We start from the raw sequence: 23,701 nt of genomic DNA, 5'->3' as shown, positions 1-23,701 counted from the left end.
ATATTTTTGACCTCTAGTGGGGGAGTAAAAACATCAAACAGATAAATATGCTGACCAAAAGTAAAACATTCTCTGGCCTAATATAAAAATTATCAAAGAAAATAAAGACTTAATTAACATTTAAATTCTGTACCTTAGGTTTACTTGGTCTTCCTGGTTTTCTTTATAAACCCATTATTTAGCTAAAGAAATTATCTGAAAAGGTGAAAGCATGTAAATGCTATTATATATCCAGTCTGCGCCTAGAATATTCATTTAGAAAAACTACTCATTTAGAAAAAGATCACTCCTGATGCTAACAAATTATCCATTAAAGAGAAAGGTGTTTTACACCCAAGCCCATATGCTGTTCTAAAAAGGCAATATAGATTTTAAAAGCAAGAATGTAGTAAAGGGATCTTAAAGAGTCTATGAGTGAGCCACACTCTGAAATCGTTAAAGCAAATATTATGTATCTTAAAGCAATTTACATAGAACTAAAATCTAGACGGCATGAGAGAAAAATGGGACAGTTAACGTAACTCAGGAAGCTGAAGTTCTTGTAAAATTAACGAAGTAAGGTAAACCTTCAGGGAAATGGGCTGTACAATGTGACAGATGTGTATGTAAGTTATGTGAAAAAGACCATACCAGTTGTTTATATAAATATGAAAAGCCAAGAAACTTTACCAAGATACTTGGTAAAACACTTTTTGCAAACAAAGATACCGAGTAAGTCCTTACCGACTTCGGAACCTCCAGATGTATAAATTTTGCCTTCTGCAGCACAGGCAGCAAGGCTGTCTCGAGGTGTCGGAGGGCCCAGTTTGGAATACCAGCTATCCTTCACGACATTGTAGCAATCCATTCGTTTTATGGGGAAAAGCTGAGAGCCCCCCAAAATGTACACTACGTTGTCCCAAAACACACATGCCGCATCCCTTCGTTTTTCAAAGGGGCAGCGGATGTCTGTCCAGCTATAATCCTGTAACAGGAAAAAAATGGTCAGTAATGCAAAACTTATCAGATGATAAGATGATCTTATCTTATTGATCAGATGAGGCATTGATCTGATGAGGCAAATTGATACAGATGAGGCAAAGACATAGTTGAGAAAATACAAAATATGTTTGTTAATTTACTAGAGTACATATCACAATGTTTGGCTTGAGATATTATCTAACTTAATCTTGTGTGATTTCTTCAGAATGTCGGTTAGGTGGGGGCAGAGGGCGAGAGGAAGATAGTGGCTGCTTTGGGTGTTTTCTGGCTCCAGATTAAACTGTCACACATTTGAATGCATCCCTACCACCAGTCTCCTATTCCTTCTGTTACTAAGCATAATAATACAAGAAAATTCTAAAATAAGTGAAGTACTTTTGTTACTTAGAAAAAGGCCTATTTCAAATGTAACTCTAGCCATCCCTTCCCTGCCAGATACACTGAGAGATGTAAATAATCATTGGCTAACATGAAGTTTAAGGTGCTGTGATCTTCCTGACATCTAAGGCGAGAAGGTATTTTGTGGACTTCTGTAATATTAACTTAAAAATATTCAGTTGAGCCAGTTTATTCAGATGGACTCTTAAAGCTGTGATATTTACTATGGAATACTTGAAGAATCTGTTCAACTAGGCTGGAAGGTCACTTTTTTCTTCCCAGTGATTAAAAATGAGCACATAATCAGTACTTCACAATAAGGGTGGTTCACAGCACCATTTAGTTTCCTCACTATGTCTGATACATCCAAGGATACCTTTTTCTGTGTAAATGTATGGGGATTCTCCCAAAGCTACAGCATCTTTGATTCCACCCCTCCCCCCTCTTTTTTTTTGAACAAGGAAGCTATAGTGTTTCTGCTGCTTTCTGAAAATGTCTAAAAATAATTTGGGACTGGCAGAAATCCAAACAATTCCTGCTGTCACTGAGCAAAGCAGTTTGTGTGTGATTATTAACGCTCAGTGCCCTTTGGGAAAATCTGATGGATATCTGTCACACTAGCGCCCACTGTTTTAGGCATTCATCAGATTAGATCAAAGCATCATACAACACCAGGAAGTCTCAGGAAAAAGAGCCCCTTATGCAGAGCACCTTGACTCCTTGTGATGATGAACATTTTGCTCTTTAGGTGACCAGAAAAACAAGAGACTTTTTATTTTTTAATACAAATTCTCTTTTTCTTTTAATGTTTATTTTTATTTTTGAGAGAGAGAGAGAGAGAGAGAGAGAGAGAGAGAGAGAGAGAGAGAGAGGAAAAGGGCGACAGAAGATCTGAAGCAGGCTCAGTACTGAGTGCAGAGCCTGATGTGGGGCCTGAACTCACAAACCGCGAGATCATGACCTGAGCTGAAGGCAGATGCTTAACTGACTGAGCCACCCAGGCACCCCTAGAAAAACAAGAGTCTTAATCCTTGCTTTATTCTTAATTTGGGATCCCCCTCGGTTACTCAGTGGTGTACCTATGGCAGGCATACAAAACTATAGGATAAATATAACATTTTCCCAAAGTTTGTTTTGCTCAATGGACACTGAAAAATGGGAAAATTATTTTAAAAATTTGTTTTCTTAGAGTTGCATACCACAGAATGAAAAAAAATTAAGAAAGTAATGACCATACTCTACAGGGAATGATCCCTCAAAAGTAAACTAATGACTCTCTTACATATTCTGCAAATCTACTCATAATTCCCAACTGACCAACTTTATAAGTAGAGAACTTCAGTTTCATTAATAAGATACATTGTTAATTCACTGAATCTCAAGTCTTGCCACTTTTACACCCAATTTATTTGATATTATTAGAAAGCAATATGGGAATTTTCCCATAATTTCTAAAGATATTCTCAAGAACATTATCTTTTCCTGCTCTTCCTTTATTTCAGGATGAGAAAGTGGGTGATAGATCCTTTTAAATGATCTCTAAGACCCGCTACTCTTCAAATTAAAAATAACTGCCCATGTATGAGCTGGGATTAAACACATAAACAAAATACTTTTTCTTTTAGCTAAATGAGTTTGAACATTTAGACGCTAGGATATGAAGTTCCAAAAACAAAACAAAACAAAACAAATAACTCCCAAGAGTTTGATAATAGAATAGTTCTAACTTTTGATACTACCCAAGGGTTTGAGTAAGGAATAAATGAGTTCTCATATGTACCTGTCACATAGGGCTTAGGCTTCAGATTTAAGAATTAAAATAAATTGTGCTCTTAGAACTATAAGCTCAAGGGGAAAATGATTATCCAGTGTGTGTGCACACATGTGTGACCAGGAATAGATAGGCACATGCACATGCTTGTATCTACTTGCAATTTGGGCCCTGATTTCTTTAGAAATCCTCAAATTTTTAAATCTTTTTCAATTCTCCAAATACTGTCATTGGTCAATGTACATTGTAGACGCTAAGCTTGATAAATACTAACTACATATAATATTCTTACCTAAGAGTTCATCTTCAAGGCAGATAGATGAAATAACCTTTGCAAGATTTTTACCTAGGATGTAAATCCGACTTCATTTCAGCTAAAATTTAATGTTTTATATTTTAGCTCATTAAATACACCTGTCAGGTATACACAGGTATGCACCTGTGCTTGAAAATACCTGGCTTTGGTTGTATCCATGTTTGAGGGAAGGGAGCTTTTTTACTCACATGTACGTATGGTAGATCTCACTCCCATCTACTAACTCCCCCCATCTACACTTCATCCAAAACAATACTAAGAAGGTGATTTGATGTTTGCCCTTTAATAACTTGTTATACTGCCTAGGAGATAATGTGTGCAGTTGAGAGAGCAAGCAGAGAGGGTAAAAATATAGATTAGAAGTCTGACTTAAAGCCTCTGTGAGTAGGAATGCCAGGTCTTATCCTAGCAATAGGACCATTCCCAACCTGGGGTCTGCAGGTAGAGGAAGGGTTGCTTATTGGCTCTGAGCTCCTAGGCTACAGGTCAAGTTAGACACGCAGCTTTCCTGTAAGTCCAGACACATACATAGCACTAGAGTTACATTGTATATGTGTGGGCATGAACTGTTACTCTAAAAACAATGTAACTCAGTTAAGTTTTATTGAGTATCAATTTCATGCACGTTTCTGTGCCTGACTGCTGATATGAAAATGGGATAACTGGAAAGCCTGGAAAAGACACAGGTAGAAGGAAGTTTTGACACATCACTCATTTATGCATCACACACATATACACCCGTGTATAAAGTCCTGTCTTCCTTTGTCCTTAGCCTTTCTTGTCTCTGCTGTGATATATACCACATTCAAGATTTTTTTCAAGCTCAAGGCTTCTTTCCTTTTTGTAGGCTTCCCTGTCTTTTTCTGAATCCCCACCACACTTAAGTCTGGGCTTGATGACTGAGCACTCCATTACATCGTGTCCTGTATGATTTTCCAGCAGTGGTGTGGTACTACAGTGAAATGCTTCTTGAGGTGAGGGGCTGTAATCACCTCTCTAAATCTCTCAAGGCAAAAATATCAGCTTGCTGTTTTCCTTGAGAGTAAGGACTGATTTTATACAATCTGCATTCTGAAAACACATGAATCTTCAAAAAATAAAGACACCACACACAGATATTTTAACAACCAAGACAAGGGAAATCCAAAATAAAAGAAATACTTTTTATTTTTAAGACTTGAGAATTTTATTTTGGATCATTTTGAGAGGAAACCAAGCAAACATAGGAAAGATGGGGTCTTAGAAAAAAAGGAAAACAAAATTAACAAAACGGCAAAAAAATTAAATAAATAAAAGGAAAAAAACCCTTAAGATTTCTTGCAGAAACTTCAAGGAGTCAATCTAATCTGAGTTGACAATGTACAAATTGTAAGCACTTTCTGTAAAGCCATTATCTGACTTATTTCAAGCACTTCCTCTTCCAGGAGCTATGCTGAAATATCTTAAAACATTTTATTTAATTTCCTCAATAACTCCATGAGGAATAAGCTTATTTTAGAGATGATGATATCTTAGAGAGTTAAGTACCATGTCAAGATCACAGCGTTAGAAAGTAGTGAATCCAAGATTTAAGTCCCAATCTGTCAAGACTCCAAAGCTGTGCTCTTAACTCCTACGCTGCCCTGCTCTCTAAAAATCTTCTTATAGGGCCTCCTAGAAAGAACACTGGACTGGGAGTGGAATAATCTGGGTTCTTCTTATTCCTGTTGTATTTCTAGCTAAGTCACTCTGGGCATTTGACTTGACATCAAAGGACCTGAACCACCCTCATCTACCAATCAAGATGCTGGCGAGAGGGCCACTGAGGTCCTCATGCACAGTCTCCATATCTTATCACTTAGAAAAATAATAATTGAGCACTAAAACCACAGCCTCTCTGAAAACAGTGATTTCCCCCATGTCTTTGTATGGTATTTGGCCGAAGGCTTAGCGTACTGATGGGAATGTTTTTATTGGGAAATAGGCCAGATTTGTGGGAATGTCTTTCAGCTGAACCACCTTCATTTTTGACTTTCTAAAGGTCAAAGACTGTAGATGCTGCACGGGGCTCCTAGTCCAATGAGTCAGTTCCTCATTGTAGTGATGTCTTTAAACTATACTGACTCCAGTGTGCATCTTGTCACTCTAGTCCCTGGGCCTCTGGTGGCTACACTACTGAGGTACAGGAAACCTATGACCCACCAACAAACAGTAGCTGATGTTAGGAACCAAGCTTTTATCTACTTTTTTGGTAAACTGAAAGAGTTTCCATCTTTATCCTTAGCTAGAACAATTCTTCTCCTAGGAATTTACTCTCCAGAAAAAATTGGGGCAGTGTAAACTTGGCATATACAAGATGTTTCACTGCAGGGGTATTTTAACAGGGAAAAATGGGAATTAGGCCAAATGTGCATGAAGAAGATAAGCATTAAACAAATTATGGTATATCCTTAGCTTCAGATAAATTATGTTATATCCCTATGATGGAACACTCTGTAGCCCTTTGAAAGGATGGTATTTTCACTGACATGAAAATACTTCCACAATATAAATGCCGAAAGAGTAAAAAATAGTTTTTACAAGATAGCGTGTACAGTATGATCTTATATATGTAAAATGAGAGGACTGGAATGATATTCACTAACTTCTGAGAACTGTCTTTTGATACTGGGAATGCTTTGGCTTTCTCCTTTATATCTTGCTATATTTGAATTTTCTACATGTGTTTATTTAAACAGAAAAAGTAGGGGCACCTGCGTGGCTCAGTCGGTCAAGCGTCCGACTTTGGCTCAGTTTATGACCTCGTGGTCCATGGGTTCATGCCCCATGTCGGGCTCTGTGCTGACAGCCTGGAGCCTGCTTGGGAGCCTGTGTCTCCGTCTCTCTCTGCCCCTCCCTCGCACTCTGTCTTTCTCTCAAAAATAAACATTAAAAACAAACAAACAGAAAAAGTAAATACATCAATCAGGCAAATGGTAGCAAAAGTATGGTACAAGGGAAACAACTTCTCAGAGCAGATGTTTATAATAGTGCTAATGTTTTAACACAAAGGTGGAAGTAAAATTAATTTCAGGTTTTAAGAACTGAAACACATAAATAGCTACTATACTATGAGGCTGAGTTTCAACTACAGGACAGATCAGAAGCAGTCTTTCTGCCTTCCTTCCAAACAGCACACTTACCAGGGCACTCTGGTTTTCAGAAGCAAACATTTGATCATGCCAAGTAATTTCTCAGGCCATACCCATTTTGAAATACACTATTTTCAACAGGGTCACACAAATATTGCTGAGAACATATTAACCTTCCAAACTCCAGAAAGGGATTTAAATAATCAGCCATTAGGAGAAAACGCTCTGGTAATTTAAGTTCTTCAAGAAATACAGCATTGTAGTTAGGAAGAAAGGGCTTCCACAGTGGGGGCTGGGTGGGGGTGGGGGGGGTGGGGCACGGCTGTGCTGTAGTAAACTGTGAGATAAATAAGGAACAACAAGCATGTAAGTGGCCATTTCTCAGCTGTTAATGATTGTTAAAATTAGCAAGGAGCCTGAAGGAAGGGCAGAGACCTGATGAAAGGGAATTACTGATTAAGAATAACTGCTGCTGGGTGTCTGGGTGGCTCAGTAGGTTTAAGTGTCAGACTCAGTCTCAGCTCAGATCTTTTTTTTTTTTTTTTTTTTTTCAACGTTTTTTATTTATTTTTGGGACAGAGAGAGACAGAGCATGAATGGGGGAGGGGCAGAGAGAGAGGGAGACACAGAATCGGAAACAGGCTCCAGGCTCCGAGCCATCAGCCCAGAGCCTGACGCGGGGCTCGAACTCACGGACCGCGAGATCGTGACCTGGCTGAAGTCGGACGCTTAACCGACTGCGCCACCCAGGCGCCCCTCAGCTCAGATCTTGATCTTGGGGGTCATGAGTTCAAGCCCCACATTGGGCTCCATCCTGGGCGTGGGACCGACTTTAAAACAAAAAACCTGCGGCTTTATAAAGTCACAAAATGTCTTCCCTTCAACTCTCAGATGAATACCATACCACCAGAAAACAAAACTCAAACCTGAATTACTCAGAAATTTAAATATGAAATGAAGCTCAATGCAAAAGTGGACCCTGAGAAGGATGTTAGGCTTTATAACAGCCCTTGTGCTTTGCGTGGAGAATCCATGAAGCGCCCCTATGCTAGCGCTCTGCCAGTTACTTCAACACAAGATCTGCCTTTACAGCCCTAACGCGGGATTGCAAATCTTGGCACAGGAAGGCACACTACGCTTTAAATGACTGTCTCAAATCTTGAAATGCAGTAACAGACTCATTTAATAAACTGTTCTCACTAGATGGGATGAACATCTGCTGTCTCAGATGGACAGAGTAGGGGAGATGCTGGACAAGGGCAGGCAAGAGGTTTGGAAGAGTTGGGGAAGGTGAAGAGACAAAGGAGATGAACAAAGGAAGATGAGAAGCCTTTTTATGTTTAAATATATGGAAGATGAAGAATCCTAAAGATGTGGCAGGGAGAAGCTGAGTGAGTGAAGGTCAAAGAAAAGATGGAGTCAAATGAACATAACTGATGCTCACACAAATGCTGAGAAGCTTTAAACTTTCTTAATAGACCAGAAAGCTGAAGTTTAGAAAGACTGATTTGCCTTAGTTCATATACCCTAAACTTGAAATGCTCTTTCTCCTAAAGAGGTGCTTTCATTTACAAAAACAAAACAAAAGTAACCAACCAACAGAACAAATAAAACAAAGAAAAAGAACCAAAAAAAAAAAAAAAAAAAAAAAAAAGGGCATCACAAAAGAAAAATGACCAATGGCCTAGTCCTTCAGTTCTTCCACCTACATCTAATTTCTTTTTTTAAAGCACAAAGTTAGATTCCATTCAGCTAAGTAATACTTTGGAAGCTCACATGAAAAATTTTAATAACCATACTTATCAAACCAAAAAGATGCAAACATACTTAGGATTCAATATATTCTTGTCTTTTCTCTTTCTTCCTATCCAAACTCTACCAGTAAGTTTCCCTCAAGAAAACCTCCATGAAGCTTCCATGGACAAATCCAACTCAGGTGGAGCTCTTCATATCAACAAGGCCAGTACTGTCCATCCCATATTGGGACTTTTGATTGGCTGTGTTCAGTGGCTTCCTCACTGACCTCAGCCTCTAACTGCTTCCTGCTTCTGGACATAGTCCATACGATATGTTCTGTTGTTTATAACCACTGAGGATAATTTTCTCTTAAAACCTGATCATCAATTTTCAAAGAAAATAATCACAGCAAACCTATTTGGACGTGATTTAATACTTCTAGGATGACAGATCTTACTGTGCCTCTGGGTCATCATATGAACAATTACCCAAATTAGCCAAGAGAAAATTCCAAGTGCCATGGTAGTGGTAATTTTTCTACTTCTCTGAGGATTACCCTCAACCTGACCCTTATCCCTGTAGTCCTGTGTTCATATGCCCACTACTCTCCGGCTCATTTCAGAATGGCTGGAGTCTTTAAAGCACCACCACACACAGATGCCATGTTTAGTTTTCTCATTCCTTCCCCCTTACACCCCTTAATCAAATACCTACTGCTCTATTACAGAAACAAAACAAAATAATAAAGCTACAGCTCTATTTCTGCTCTCTCCCAGACTTTTTTAGGGGATTGATCTGTTAATTTATGATAACTATGGCTTACAGAGAATGAGTCTGGTATCATCCCTCCTGTGGTTAGCTGTACTTCACTGGGGTTTCTTGCAGACGCAGTGACTAAACACAAAAAGAAACAGATCCCTGAAGAGTGACAGCAAGGGGCTGTCAGGTTGATTTTAGAATAAAACTACAAAATAGTGTGTGGTGGAGATGCTTGAAGAGAGAAGAACTGAGGCTCTCAATATTTTAGAAGACATTTTAGGAAGGAAGAGCACTCTCCTGAGAATTTACTTCAGAATGTACTCCAGTCTCTTCCATATGAATGAGTACCGCCTCTCTAACCAAACTGCATGCAAACAAGCTTACGGAACAGCTACTGTGCCCAAGCTGCAGAGGACCTTATTACCACTGGATGCCTATTATAACGACAACTAACGAAGCTGAAGGGATACCCAGGGTGACCCACACTTGCGTTCCAACAATGTCGGCCCCTGGGTACACAGCCAGGATCCAATCCACTTGGGATGACTGCTGCCCACTTTGGATATTTTGTTCCTATGGGCGCTCCTGATCCTTTGAGCAGTGCTCTTCCTTTTACCTCTGTGCACTGCTTCTACAGCACTCTTTTGCTGGTGGCAAACACAACTGATACACTCTCATACAAGCTTTGTTAATTTTTTATTTAAGTAATCTCTACATCCAATGTGGGGCTCAAACTCACAACCCTGAGATCAAGAGTTGCTCTTTGACAAAGGAGCCTACTCTTCTAGGTTCCCCATGTGCCTTATTAACTTTTTAATTTAAGATTTACACTTCTTCGTGTACATGTCTTTTAAAATAATATGCAATGTATAACTGCCCATTTCCACCCTGATCACAGAGTGGGACTGTCTCCTCAGTGAAGGCCTGTTTAAGAGGTAAGGTGGCTATGATGCTGTGAGAAAAAGCACTGTGAAGCACACTGATACCTATAACAAACAATATTTCCAGCAGGAAAATGTGTTCTGAGTGGAAGGTAACTTCATTTCTTTTGATTTAGGGCCCACCTATGTTTAAACCCAGTCCTATAAAACTGACAAAACTGCTTGTGAAGTGTTATATATAAAGTTATCTTGGTGTATTCATCCTTTCAAACTTGAGTGTCCACATTGGGCCAGACACTAAGCTCAGTGATGAATCTGTCAGAGTTCTGAATGAGAAAATGTACTCAGGGTAATCCTTCTGAACCTGATGGTTTCATATGACACGGCACCATACGGTTTTCTGCCTTTGTAATTTACAGGCTCTGGCCCTTACCTTGTTGGGTCTCAGTCCTTATTTGTTTTTGGCAGGGAATAGGCAGAATCCCTTTTTCTCTAGGACACGGTCTCCTATTTCTCTACTATACTGAAGTGGCAAGCCAAGACCTTTACCAAGTTCTAAGCCCTTAGAGCTCATCATTTTACCGGTAGTAACAGTCCATATAAAAACTGGTCAATTAAGTCAACTTTTATTTAGGCATTAATATCATAAGACATTCCCATCCTACAATTTGAGAATACCAGTACTAAAAGAGTAGAGCATGGTTACACATAAATAACTTTTTTAGTAATCACTAAGCACTTGAAAACTTTAAAAACAGGTACAGATGGGAGAAAGGAAGACTCAACAGACTTTATAAAAGGATCATAACAAGAATTACATCATTTCAATTCAATACAGCAACCCAAGACTCCTTTTTCTGTCAATACTCAGGAAAAAAAATAAGATTTTATCATTTTTCAGTCAGCAATTAATATATTTGCCTCTTCTCACCAGTGATATCCAAGGAATATCTAATGATAATAGTTTATAGGGATACCACCTTAATTCTAGACAATTCAATTAAGTAATAATACTGCTTAAATTGCCTCCTTTAAAGGAGATCAATTCAATGGAAATGATAATTTTTGGTGCATATAGCACACACACAAATGGGGCCCACTTGATGACCGTCAAATCTGAATTTCTGAATTCTAACTGATGAAAGGTTAAATTCAATAAAATATAATTTCTGAATAGTACTTCTTATTAAGCAATCTACTTGAATACTGAAATAGTGTTCACTTTGGGAGATTCAAGATAAATAACAATAATTTATAATGAAATCAGCCTTCCCAATTATTTAAATATTAGATATAATAAAGACTAATCAACTTATATTAAAATATTATATACAAATAATAGTAATGGGTGAGTTTTTCAAGATAAAATTTTATAGCAAAAAGAAGGGAGGGCGTGATACTTCTAATAGAAACATTTAATAAACATTTAGTGGAATTCTAATGGTGTTAGCTTCAGGGCATAAGAGAATTGATGGAATGAGTATAATTTTATTTCTGGTTATTTCCTTAATTATTTGAATTTTTCCATTGAAAGCCTAAAAATTTGTGGTTGCATACAGGGAAGAACATTAAGTATGTATCAGGCATTTATAAGAGCAAAGTAAGACAATGAATGAGAATTCTGGAGTTACAGTCTTACTTTCAGGCTTGTATAGAATATGTGTCTCTTTTTCACTGTCCAATAAAAAAAAAAAAATCAAGGAAAGGGTTAGAACTACACACCAAAAATAAAGTGCTGGGAGTCATTCCACATTTGCCACATTCTACAATGCTCAGCCTCGTAAATGAAATTAAGATCTCCTTGTCCCTCCATACATCAAAATAGCCACCTACTTTAATATAAAATATTTTCTACCAAAATGTAGTTTCATTTCCTTTTAAAGAAACTGAAGTATACTTAACACACAATGTTACATTAGTTTTAGGTGTGCAACATAGTGATTTGATAAGTCTATATGTTATGCTCTGCTCACCACAAGTATAGTTAGGGTTTTTTTGTTTTTGTTTTTTGCTTTTAACTGTAAAAATCAATACTGTAGTTAGGCTTTGGGTAACAAGAAGGGGTTATTATCAACACTTGAAAGCTGTGGTTCATAGAATTATAAACTCCTATGATTTCAATTTTTGCTTGGAAAAAAAAGATCATACTTGTAAGTTTCCTGCTCTTTATTCAAATGGATCCTGAAAAATTAAAAAACAATGAAACAGTGAAATGGCAAGAAGTCTTAACTTTACCTGGTGTGAAACAGATGGGTAGGTGTATCAATCACTTAAGCACAACACCATTGTGCTTACTGGGTTGTACCACATAGGCCATGAAGCCTTGTTGTACCTGCCAGACACCAGTCTTCTGAGAAAGGAAGCCAGATGTCTTTAGTAAAGAAAATACAGCCTATATTCTGGAGATGGAAGAATGGGCCAGAGACGGATGGATGAGTTGAGACCAGACCAACAGGGACAGTCCAAACATGATGCTGTTTAACCAATCTAACCCAACCCTCCCTCCTTGGAGAGAGGTCTTCTTGCTATCTGGCAGTATATTTACTCATGGGTCGTGGTGTTAAATACTACAGTAAGAAGGAAAAGCCTTCTTTGGTAAGGCCTCTTTTTCTACCAAAACAGAGGAGGAACTGCTGCTTTGTAGAACTGCTGAGACTAATGCCTCTAATTGTTGCAGCAGGGTCATGTGTGGTCTTCTGACTGGACCAGATTGAAACTACTGCTAACACTTGGTATATAGCTAACACTCTGCTATGAGTATTTCTGTTACTGTCTATCCACACCATTCGATGGGATTTCTTTTCAGCTGGCAGGGAAAACAAAATCATTTCATGGTCTGACCTCAAGTCAAGAGAGGACTCTGTATGCTATAATCTCAGCTGCAGGACCCTTGGTCTATCTCACTTTACCAAAGGTTGTCACACCCTGGTTTCCTATATTGATGCCCATAATTCTGATCAGTTCTGGAGAACAGGAAGTGGTAAGACAAGTGCTTGACAGGACAGAAGCTTAGCCTAGAATATAGTCACTACAAAGTTCAAAGATGTGCACAGGTCTAGAGCTGGGTTGGCAAACTATGGCCTACAGATGGCAAAACTGGGCTGGCAAATCACTGCCTATTTTTGTAAATAAACAAGAACACACCCATGCCCATTTGTTCATGTAGTTTATGGCTGTTTTCCTGCTATAGCATCAGAGTTGACCAGTAATGACAGAGACTGTGTAGCCTACAAAACTGAAAATATTTATTATGAAGTCCTTTATAGACAAAGTTCATTAAGCTCTGATCTACAGCATGTTGGTATAGCTCCTTGGAAACGAAGGCTATAGCTTGCTGCCCCAAGTATCTCCTACATACTACAGATGGAACAGATCCTGTAACTGAGTGTCCCACTTGTATATGTTTATAGGGTAAACCAAAAAGCTGCCAGTTGCAAGTGAAAGCTAGAGCAGGAGACAACCTTCTAAGTAGGACAGGCTATAGTAGAATGGCTTGGCTGCTTAGGTTACTTTGTGATCCTGGGGCATCAATGTACTGACCAGTGTGCTGCTTATAGCTTGGGGCATGTTCCAGTATGATCACGGAGCATGCCCCTGGGATTCTGGAGCAAGGCCAACCCATTTTTTTCAGTACATAGCTCCTGGCTGGCCACTAGGTTGTGACAGACAGCAAATGTCTGACACCAAAGGAAACCAGGTTGACCATATCATTAACCTGTTTTGAACCATTTTACCTGATCTATCAAATCACAAATAGCATGCCTTTGACCAGTCATTTGGTTTGTAAACATAACCCTGCACTTACGGAGGTCCCAAAGGCACAGAATACCCGAAAGGACGAATCACAACTCCTTCCTAGGAGGTCTTCTCCTTCGACCAGGGTTATGTCTTTGTGGAGGTGGTCCCTGATAAATCAGCTGATGAATTTGAAAGACCTGAGCTTGGATCATTTGTGATAGTACTAGTCAAGAGGGGACTGCTAAAGCATTTTAGTCCCTTCAAAAATGGTACTAAAGGACAATTCAGAAGAAACCTTCTGATTTGGCAGAATTTCAAGTAGTTCCTTTTATCTTCCATTATGCCCTTCAGGAGAGACAGGCTAAGATCAGTTTTTATCAATTCTGACAGTAGCTAATGGTTCACCCAGATGGATGCAGACCTGAAATAAGCAACAATGTAAGACTGTTGACAGAAAGATTCAAGGAAGGATAATGTAGATGGCCCTCTAGAAAGGACACAAACTTGCATCCCATATGAATTCTTAACAGAGCGCCCACCAGTAAAGTCTCTTAATAATTACATGGATAGGACTGCCATCTATACCTTCCCTTTTCAATCTGATGCTTGTGCTCAATGGGCTTATGAGTGACCACAGGGTCAATGACAGAGGCTACATATGCTAGCAGCTATGGAAGCTAACATACTTTCCCGCCCTAAGGCCAATGTGGCTATCCACTAGTCAGCTCCCACTTTGTCAGGAATATTGATCAATCCTAAGCCCTTGATTTGTTACCAAACCTTGCGGGAACCAGTTAGTTATCTAATACCAGGCTAACTGCACTGGGACCCCTCCACTGTTAAAGGGACAATGCTCTGCCCTCATTGGAACTAATACTTTGGACTTGGCTTGGACTTCACTCTCTCTTGTACACTTGACAACATCACCATATTACAAATGCTTTGTACATCACTACTACAGTATGACATAGACTGCCTCCAAAGAAACAAGTATCAGATAAGCATCCTGATGTCAAGAGGATGCTCTGGACTTATCAGGTATCTATCACCAACCAAAAATGGGCCAACAAAATAATAAAGAGACCATTATATGCTTAGATTCAACACCAGTTATGGGTACCACCTTGCAAGGTTGGGGTGTTATATTTTAGGACTGTGATATGTGCTCTGCCTCAGCAACACATTTAGTACTAACAGAATATGGTATTATCCCTTCCATAGCCAAAACATACAAGACTAAGAAACGAGGGGTAGAAATGTAAGTGGCCTTTCTCAAGGTTATAATTAATAGTCTATTAAAAATTGTATTTCTAGACCTATGACTCAGGCTCTGCTTGTCCAAATGGTATAACATGTACTGGAAAACACATTAAAATTGATAATTATTTCTACATAGTTAAAGGTAACTTTATCTGTTTTCTTTGTGATTTTCTAGGTTTTCAAATTTTCCAGAATGAGTATGTATTAATTTACACTAAAACATAATTACTAAAGTAAAAAAAAACAACAACAACCCACATACAGCTCCAGAACCATATTGTCATTGAAAATAGCACCTAAAGGAAACAAGGAGTCGTAATGAATGCAAGGGGTTAGTAACAAAATGAGATAAGATAGGAGAACTAGTTTTCCATTTTCTTTGGTACAGTGGTTACTACCCTGCATTCCAGAGCAATTACTGAAACATTTAAAATCTGAGTAGCCTCAATTTCTTTATTTGTTAAAGAAGACAACTGTGTATATCAAAAGATATGTGAAAGAACAACACAAACTGTAACTTCTCTAAACGTATGAGCTATTATTACTAGTGGCAGATGAGTGTTTATGTGCTCTGAGCTTTCAAAAACCAAAACAATAAAAATCAGTTACCTTTGGGTTAAAATATCTACAAGATTGTGGCTGGGAGCCTCCAAACAGGGCTATGCGGTAGTCATGTTTCTTTCTTCTGGGCCTTGTGCCTTCTACCAATTCCTCTCGATCCTCTGGAGACAGCAGATGATACCTCATTCCACCTGTGGAAAAACATATAGCAACTTTTCAAAAACTTTAGGCACTTTGATGCTTTGAAAAGGAAATAACCAAATATAATAGTGCTTTTACTTCTGTAACTGTTTTTCTATTATCCTTTTAAAGCAGTTAAGGAAAGAGGGGGAAAAGGTAGGAAAATGTGTAAGGGTTGGAGTCCTCACCAATTTATTATTCTCAGCAATCACTATTAGGCTAAGAACGCCAAACCCACTTACTTTACACCAGGTAATTATCTGGCTCTTCAAGCAATAGTTGCCAAAATAATAGTTACTGAAATTCAGATCTCCTAATCTATCAGTTCTCAACCCTAACTGTACATTAGAATCACCTCGGAAATCTCTGAAACTACCACAGACGAATACAGTAAAAAACTCTGTTGGAGGGGCCCAGGCACAAGTATTGCCACTTAAAATGTAGTTCAAAGACCAACAGCTTTAGCATCTGGGAGCTTATTAGAAATAGTGAACCCCAGAACCTACTAGGCTTAGTGAATCAGAATCTACGTATTTAACAAAATCCCATGGTAATTCAGATACACACTTCGAGAAAGTAGATGCCTTAGATGATTTGAAAATGCAATGACAGTTCAGAATTATTGTGATCTAACCTGATCCTTTTCATTTAGCATTTCCTTCATTTTGTCAATGGCCATTTAACAATGAAAAACTTTTAAGGTATTATTTCAAACCAGCATGGGAAGGTGGGTTGCTCAATAAATCATGTTAGATAATGATATAAAGAAAAAAGTTATGGGGCGCCTGGGTGGCTCAGTCAATTAAGTGTCGGACTTCGGCTCAGGTCATGAGTTCACGGTTTGTGAGTTCGAGCCCTGTGTCGGGCTCTGTGCTGACAGCTCGGAGCCTGGAGCCTGCTTCAGATTCTGTCTCCTTCTCTCTGCCCCTCCCCCACTTGTGCTCGGTCTCTCAAAAATAAATAAATGTAAAAATTAAATAAATGTAAAAAAAAAAAAAAAAAAAAAGGAAAAAGTTATACCCCTACCTCATAATTTATTCTAAGTTCCAAATCAAAAGAATACCCGAATATGCAAAAAATCTCATAAATGTACTAAGAGAAAAATACAACAGTTTTCTTTTTTAAAAATAGGCCCCAAGTGGAAAAGCTAAGGCAGAAAACACAGAAGCCGTGAAAAAAAAAAACAAACAAAAAAAACTGACTTAACTACATACAATTTTAAGTTAAATTGCTGCATGGCAGAAAGAAAAAAAACAAAACCAAAAGACGATGACAAACTAAGAAAATATTTATCAACAAAAGGGACAAATATTGAAAAATACCGTTAACAAGATAAAGACCAGTTACTAACAGAAAATTCCATTAAGTAACTGAACACAGTTCACAGAAAAAGAACTACTTAAATATACTAACTCTTAAACACACAAAAAGATGCTGAAGTGCTCTAATTAGAGAAATGCAAATTAAATCATACTTTTTCATTTATCAAATTGGCCAAGATCAAACTGTCTGGACACAGGTTAGAATATAGGTGTGGGGAAGCACATGCTGCCTTCTATACAGTGCTGGGGGTGGGGGGGGTGGGGTGGGGGACGTGAACAGGTACTACTATTTGGAAGGCAATAGTGTGATCCACCGAAATTACAAATGCACACACTCTTTATAGTCAATGATTCTTCTTAATTCTTCCAGGAGTTTATCAACCTAAAGTTCAGTTAGGAAAGTGGTTAAAAATTACTGTATATCCATATAATGGAGTATTGTATGTGGCTGTTAAGAAAAATGAAAAAGGGAATATGTACCCATGGAATAATCTCCCAAAACTAACATGGAATAAAAAAAAGCAATATGTAGCAGAGTACACAGTGTGATACCATTTGTGTTTTAAAATGTACATTTTATGCATATATACACAGTTACATAATTTATACAAGGATATGTACGTAAATGTGTATGCAGACTCAAGTAACCTCCCGCATGAGGGAACAAGGGGATAGGGGACAGACTTTTCACTATATACCCTTTTGTATCTTTTTGAATTATGTATGATGTGCAGTATTATAGATCCAAAGACAAAATAATGTCAACAATTCTTAACACACGCAAAACACTTTGTTCATGATGCTGTGCTGGGCTTTCAAATAAAAAGAGGTTGGAGAAGTTTGTGAGGGAATGAAAATCAATATTTAGCACCTCCTTCATTTCAGAGTTTGAGTAGAAGCACTTTGTATTGGAACAGCAGGAGACCTTTGCAGCCAAGGCTCTGGCACATGCTCTAGGTCAGGGGTCAGCAAACTTTTTCTGGAAAGGGCCAGTAAATATTTTAGGCTTTGCGAGCCACAGATGGTTTTTGTCACATACTCTCGATTTGTTTGCTTTTATAATCCTTTTAGCTCAGGGCTAGCTTTAGCCTGTGGAGTGTAGTTTGCTGACCTCCCCTTCAGCCCTCCTGTTCCTGGTCTGAGATAGTGGTTCTTGCCTGACCATCACTAGTAGCAGCAGCGCCTGGAAACTTGTTAAAAATACAAATTACTGTACTTGACCCCAGACTTTGTGAATCAGAAATGCTGGAATTTGATACTTGACCCCAGACTTTGTGAATCAGAAATGCCGGAATTTGAGAGCTACTGCTCTAGGAGGGCTCCACACAGGCACAAGTGTACTGTGGACACTCCCAACAAGAGAAGACAGGTAGCAAGGAAGGAGAGGGACAGGAGGTAATGGTTTGCAACCAACAGGCCACTGGGTAAAAGTGGCTGACTGTGGCCAACTGTGTTGACCTCTGTAGGAAGCATAAGCTAGGGCTTTACTGGTAGGCTTTTTCTCTACAAGGACAGGGCTAGAAACAAATACTCTGACATGTTTCCTGGGGAGCTCTTTGCTCTTTAGGCTTATTGCTTTGGGAGTTATTCCCTTGAGAGTCAGGTATTGTCACTTGCAAATTTTGAGTAAGAAGTTGGTCTGGCCCTTTGCAGCGGCTTTGACTGTGCTTTTTGCTTCCGCTTTGAAAAGACAGTGCTAAGGCAGATGTTAGGAAGGTAATTAATGATCTGAAGAAGGGAGGTTTGAGGTCTTCTTTCCTCCATTTAGCTCTGCCCAGGTCCCAAAACCTAGAAGAGTCTCAGCTGCTTGTATTAGTCAGGGAATTTTAGAATAACCTACTGTCTTTATTTTTAAAAAAGAAAAAAAAAAAGTAATAAATAACAGAGCCTTGATTGGCTTTCTGGAATCCCTATACTTGGTTGGATTTCCAGAATAATCCTGCCATCCTGTTTCTAAATCAATTCAGAATCTACATAGGAACTAAATACTGTACTTGAATGAGATTGGCTAGTTGTCTTTAACAGCTCACATCATGTATGAAGAAACAGGTGCAGTGCTTTATCCAATGAAACCAGAAATATAACACACGGTGTGGGAATGGAGGCATGACAAAAAATCTAATATTAACATGTGTGAAATCCAAAAGGTGAAAGCCCTAATCTAAAGGTATCTTTTTGGTCCCAATTTTTTCTTTCATCTTTATGAACTTAAGAGACTAGTGGGCACCTATGCTGTACTTCCTAAAATTCTCTCTATACCTTGGTTTTCAAGACACCATCCTTTGGTTCAAGCAGTTTAATAAATTCTCCTTTCCTGGTTCTTTTCCTTCTACCACTGCTTAAATGTAAGTATTCATAAGGATATGTCCCTAACTTATACCCTCTTCTCTTTTTTCTCTTCACACTTTAACTGGATTAAAATATTCCTAGTCTTTTAAAAATTCTTTATTTTCATTTAACAAAAAGATAGTATACCATATACTATTTCATGCTTTTACCACTTATGAAAAATTTCCAAATTACTAGATATTCATTTAAAATATTTTTAGTAAATACAAAGCATTCCATTGTATGGATATATCATAATACTTTTCCAATTTAAGGGACAATATTGGGTCAACCTACCTAATGCCATAACAATATTATTAAGTAGTAGCAGTGTGATAAATCTAATGAAAATTTTACTTAACTTCCAAATTAAGAGGCAAGTGATACTATTTAATTACTAGGACACTCAAACTTAATGCCACTCCTGAGAAAGATGTCCTAGGCAGGAGGGAACATGCTCCTTTCTCTTTCATTTATTTCCTTAACTTTGTGCCTGAAACCAGCTATACCTTAAATGAAATGTCCAGATAAGGCACCAAAAACAACTTTATGGTTCAAAGTAGGTTCCAGCTACCTTCTATGAGAGGCTTTTTTTTTTTTTAAATCGTTTTTTTATTTATTTTTGAGACAGAGAGAGACAGAGCATGACCAGGGGAGGGGCAGAGAGAGAGGGAGACACAGAATCCGAAGCAGGCTCCAGGCTCTGAGCTATCAGCACAGAGCCCAACGTGGGGCTCGAACTCACAGACTGTGAGATCATGACCTGAGCTGAAGTCAGACGCTCAACCGACTGAGCCACCCAGGCACCCCTATGAGAGGCTTTCTTGATCATCACATTAAATGAAATCTTACAGTTGGTCCCATTTGTGGATACTATCCATGTGGTTTTTGGTTTAGGATGACTGGGAATTCAAGAGCCCAGGAGAGTGAGCATTAGTATACTTAACTTAGCATATTACAGTCATTGCCTGCACATTTCAGGCCTCTTCAAAGAATAAGCTTAACTTCTACTTATAGCAGCATGACAGTTTTGACTTCCACAAAAACAAAATAACTTTAATGCTGGAAATAATAAATGTTAAAACATCGTTTTATGTTTTAAATGCATTGCTAAGGGGCACCTGGCTTGCTTGTCGGTAGGGCATATAACTCGATCTTTGGGTTGTGGGTTTGAGCCCCATGTTGGGCTTACTTAAGATTACTTAAAGTAAAATAAAAAGTAAAGAGTAAAAAGAGTAAGAAGAGTAAAATAAAATAAAATAAAATAAAATAAAATAAAATAGTTAAAGTGGCAAAAAAAAAAAAAAATGCACAGCCAAGATCAGAGGGTGAAAAATGAGAAAACTAAACACTAGAATGGTAAGCATTTAGAGACCCTGGAGCGACTCTGAGGGCTTTTGATAATATCGGAAACATAGAAATTTATTTTATTGGCTGTATGAGGGAGAGAAGATAAGGTCTTAGATTTATACAAGTAAGGTGTTGGAACTGAGATCTTTGCCTAAAGCCAATTCACTTGGACTTGTTATACCTTTAATGAAAAGATGAGCCAAAACAAAACAAAACAAAATGCCAAAAAACTAAGCTGCCTTATGGCAGAATGGGGAAATAATACTTTGCCTATTTAAATTTCAGCTCCAGGTAGAGGTAAAGTTTCCTTTCCTTTATAAATTCTATACAAAGAATTTATAATGATGGTCCTGCCCTTGTAAAGGCTGAGGTTTGAATTTACCTATCTGTAAATCTAGGAAACTGTAAGCCAAGAAAAATTCAAAGTAGTCTTGGATTTTTGTGCCCCAGGGCACTTGGCAAAAGCAAATACTATTCTCCTCTTGAGGAGAGCAGGGAAGACTCACAGGAATACAACCCAGGTCTCCCCATATTCTTGGAGATTAATATCAAACAAGTATAAGCTCACAATACAAAAATCACAAAACACATAAGGAATTAAGCAACCAGAAATGAGTCAAAACAAGCAACAAATAGCAGCATCTGGTCTTCAAAGACTTCACATATTGGTATCATCAAACATAAAACATAAAATAACTATATTTAAGGTGTTTACAGAAATAAAAGAACTGAAAACATGAGCAAAGAAAGGCCACTGAAAATGACCAGGCTGCTATGAAAAAAAAAGAAATATCAAGTAATATTCAAAACTGAAAGGGTAAGTTAAACAAGTGACTAGAATAGAAATAGATGAAAGAATCAGTGAACTGGAATACAGACTTGAAGGATTACCCCAAATGCAACACAACGAGACAAAGATGAATGGAAAGTTTAGAAATCACAAAGGCAAGACCTGCCAACATTTCTAACTGAAGAATTCCTGAAGCTGTGGCATTATTTGAAGAAAAAAATGGCTGAGAATTTTCCAAATGATGAAAAACACAGATCATTGGACTCAGGAAACAAAACAAATACCAAACAGGATAAACTAAAGAAATAAACACCCATACACATTTGGTGCTGAACACCACAAATAAAGAAAAGCTCTTGTAAAAAGCCACAGAAAAAATTCAGATCATCTACAAAGAATGACAACTAGACTAATAGCAGGGATCAACAGTAATGATGCAGGGTGAAATAACACCTTCAAGTATTCAATCTAGAATTATACGCCCACTTAATCTTTCATTTAAGAATAGGATGAATAAAAAGACATTTCCAGATAATCGTTTACAATGGCAATTACAATCAGACCATAAATGTAGAAATATGGAAAATAATCTCAGAAGGAAGGTCTAAGGTACAAGAAATGGTGAGCAAAGAAACTGGTAAACATGTATATATCTAAACACTCACTATATTTTTTAAAAATTATAAAAAAAATTATAATGTCCCACTTGGAAAGTTAAAACAAACAAACAAAAAAAAAAGAACTAAAATACAGAACAACAAAACACCTAAAGAGATACACTGAATTAAAATGTCCTAAGACCCTTGTTTTCTTCTAGAGAAGGGTAGAAATCAATCTGTTTATTTTTTCATTTTGAGAGAGAGAGAGTGCACATGCACAAGCATGGGAGGGGCATGGAGAAGGAGAGACAGAATCCCAAGCAGGCTCCTCACCATCAGAGCAGAGCCCAATGTGGGGCTCTTATTCTCAAACTGTGAGATCATGACATGAGCTGCGACCAAGAGTTGGATGCTTAACTGAATGCACCACCCAGGTGCCCTGAAATATATATATTTTAAGTTTATTCATCTATTTTGAGAGACAGAGACAGTGCGAATGGGAGAGGGCAGAGAGAGAGGGAGAGAGAAATCCCAAGCAGGCTCCGTGCTGCCAGCCGCAGAGCCTCATGTGGGGCTCAAACCCACGAACCATGAGAGCATGACCTGAGCTGAAATCAAGAGTCAGACAAGCTCAACTGACTAAGCCACCCAGGTGCCCATGGAAGCAGGTAGAAATATTAATGTTTAAGGTACACATATTAAAATATAAAGGATAACTATTAAAAAGATTGATACAAAATATAAAACTTCTCTAACAGTAGAAGGAAAAAATGAAGGGAATAAACCTCAACCCAAAAGGAGATTAAAAAAGTATAGAAAAATTGGGATGAACAAAAAGTGCAAAATAAGGTATTAGAAATAATTAAAAATATAATAGTATTTACAATAAATTAAATGGAATATAATTTACCTGTTAAAAGATAGTAAGAAAGGGTTTAAAAAAGAAAATAAAGCTATATGCTGTTTTTAAGAGATCTAACTAAAATATAAGGACACAAAATGTTTGAAAAGAATGAATGCATAGATATAAGCTAAGAAAATAGTAACCAGATAAAAAGTGGTTTAGTTATATAAATATCTGATAAAATAGAGAAAGGCAACAATCTGTATTAGGGAAAAAGAAGATCATTACATAATGATAAAAGGTTGCATTCACCAGGAAGATAACATTTCTAAACTCATATTTAGAACCCTCAAAATATAGAACAGAAAAATTAACAGAATTATAGGAGAAATGGAGAAATCCACTATAGTGGGTGAATATAATACAACTTTGTCAGTAACTGATAAATTAACTAGACCAAAAAATTAGTCATAAAAGATACAAAACAACTTTACAAATATTGACACTTTCAATAAATATTAAAAAACTGGTATCTGATCATAACATTCTTAGACCACAATGCAATTAAGTTAAAAATCCATGACCAAAGGCATTTAAAAGCATACTTCTACTAAACTTATTGGTCACAAGAGGAAACATAATGGAAATTAGAAAGTATTTTTAAAAGCAAGTTGTAGGGGCGCCTGGGTGGCTCAGTCAGTTAAGCGCCCGACTTCGGCTCAGGTCATGATCTCGCGGTTCGTGAGTTCAAGCCCCGCGTCGGGCTCTGTGCTGACAGCTCAGAGCCTGGAGCCTG

The 23,701-nt window shown here is 37.8% G+C and overlaps 1 protein-coding gene and 1 long non-coding RNA gene across 7 annotated transcripts in view; one reads left to right on the top strand and one right to left on the bottom strand.

The window, feature by feature from the left end:
- Positions 1 to 23,701, bottom strand: part of KLHL7 (kelch like family member 7) — a 69,276-nt gene that overhangs the window by 8,889 nt on the left and 36,686 nt on the right. For all 6 annotated transcript variants that reach the window (XM_019443593.2, XM_019443588.2, XM_019443592.2 and 3 more), the window contains 2 exons: positions 15,541 to 15,683; positions 724 to 964 (listed from right to left, as the gene is read on the bottom strand). In XM_019443593.2, the coding sequence (XP_019299138.1) occupies positions 724 to 964; positions 15,541 to 15,683 (384 nt within the window). The remainder of the gene's footprint in view (positions 1 to 723; positions 965 to 15,540; positions 15,684 to 23,701) is intronic.
- Positions 1 to 23,701, top strand: part of LOC109263826 (uncharacterized) — a 40,926-nt gene that overhangs the window by 15,482 nt on the left and 1,743 nt on the right. The gene's annotated exons all lie outside the window — the stretch shown is intronic.

The sequence above is a fragment of the Panthera pardus genome, unplaced genomic scaffold (genome assembly GCF_024362965.1).
Source record: "Panthera pardus isolate Hobbes unplaced genomic scaffold, ASM2436296v1 HiC_scaffold_8, whole genome shotgun sequence".
NCBI lineage: Eukaryota > Metazoa > Chordata > Mammalia > Carnivora > Felidae > Panthera > Panthera pardus.
The sequence above is the reverse complement of the archived record's forward strand: the minus strand, read 5'-3'. Positions and strand labels throughout refer to the sequence as shown.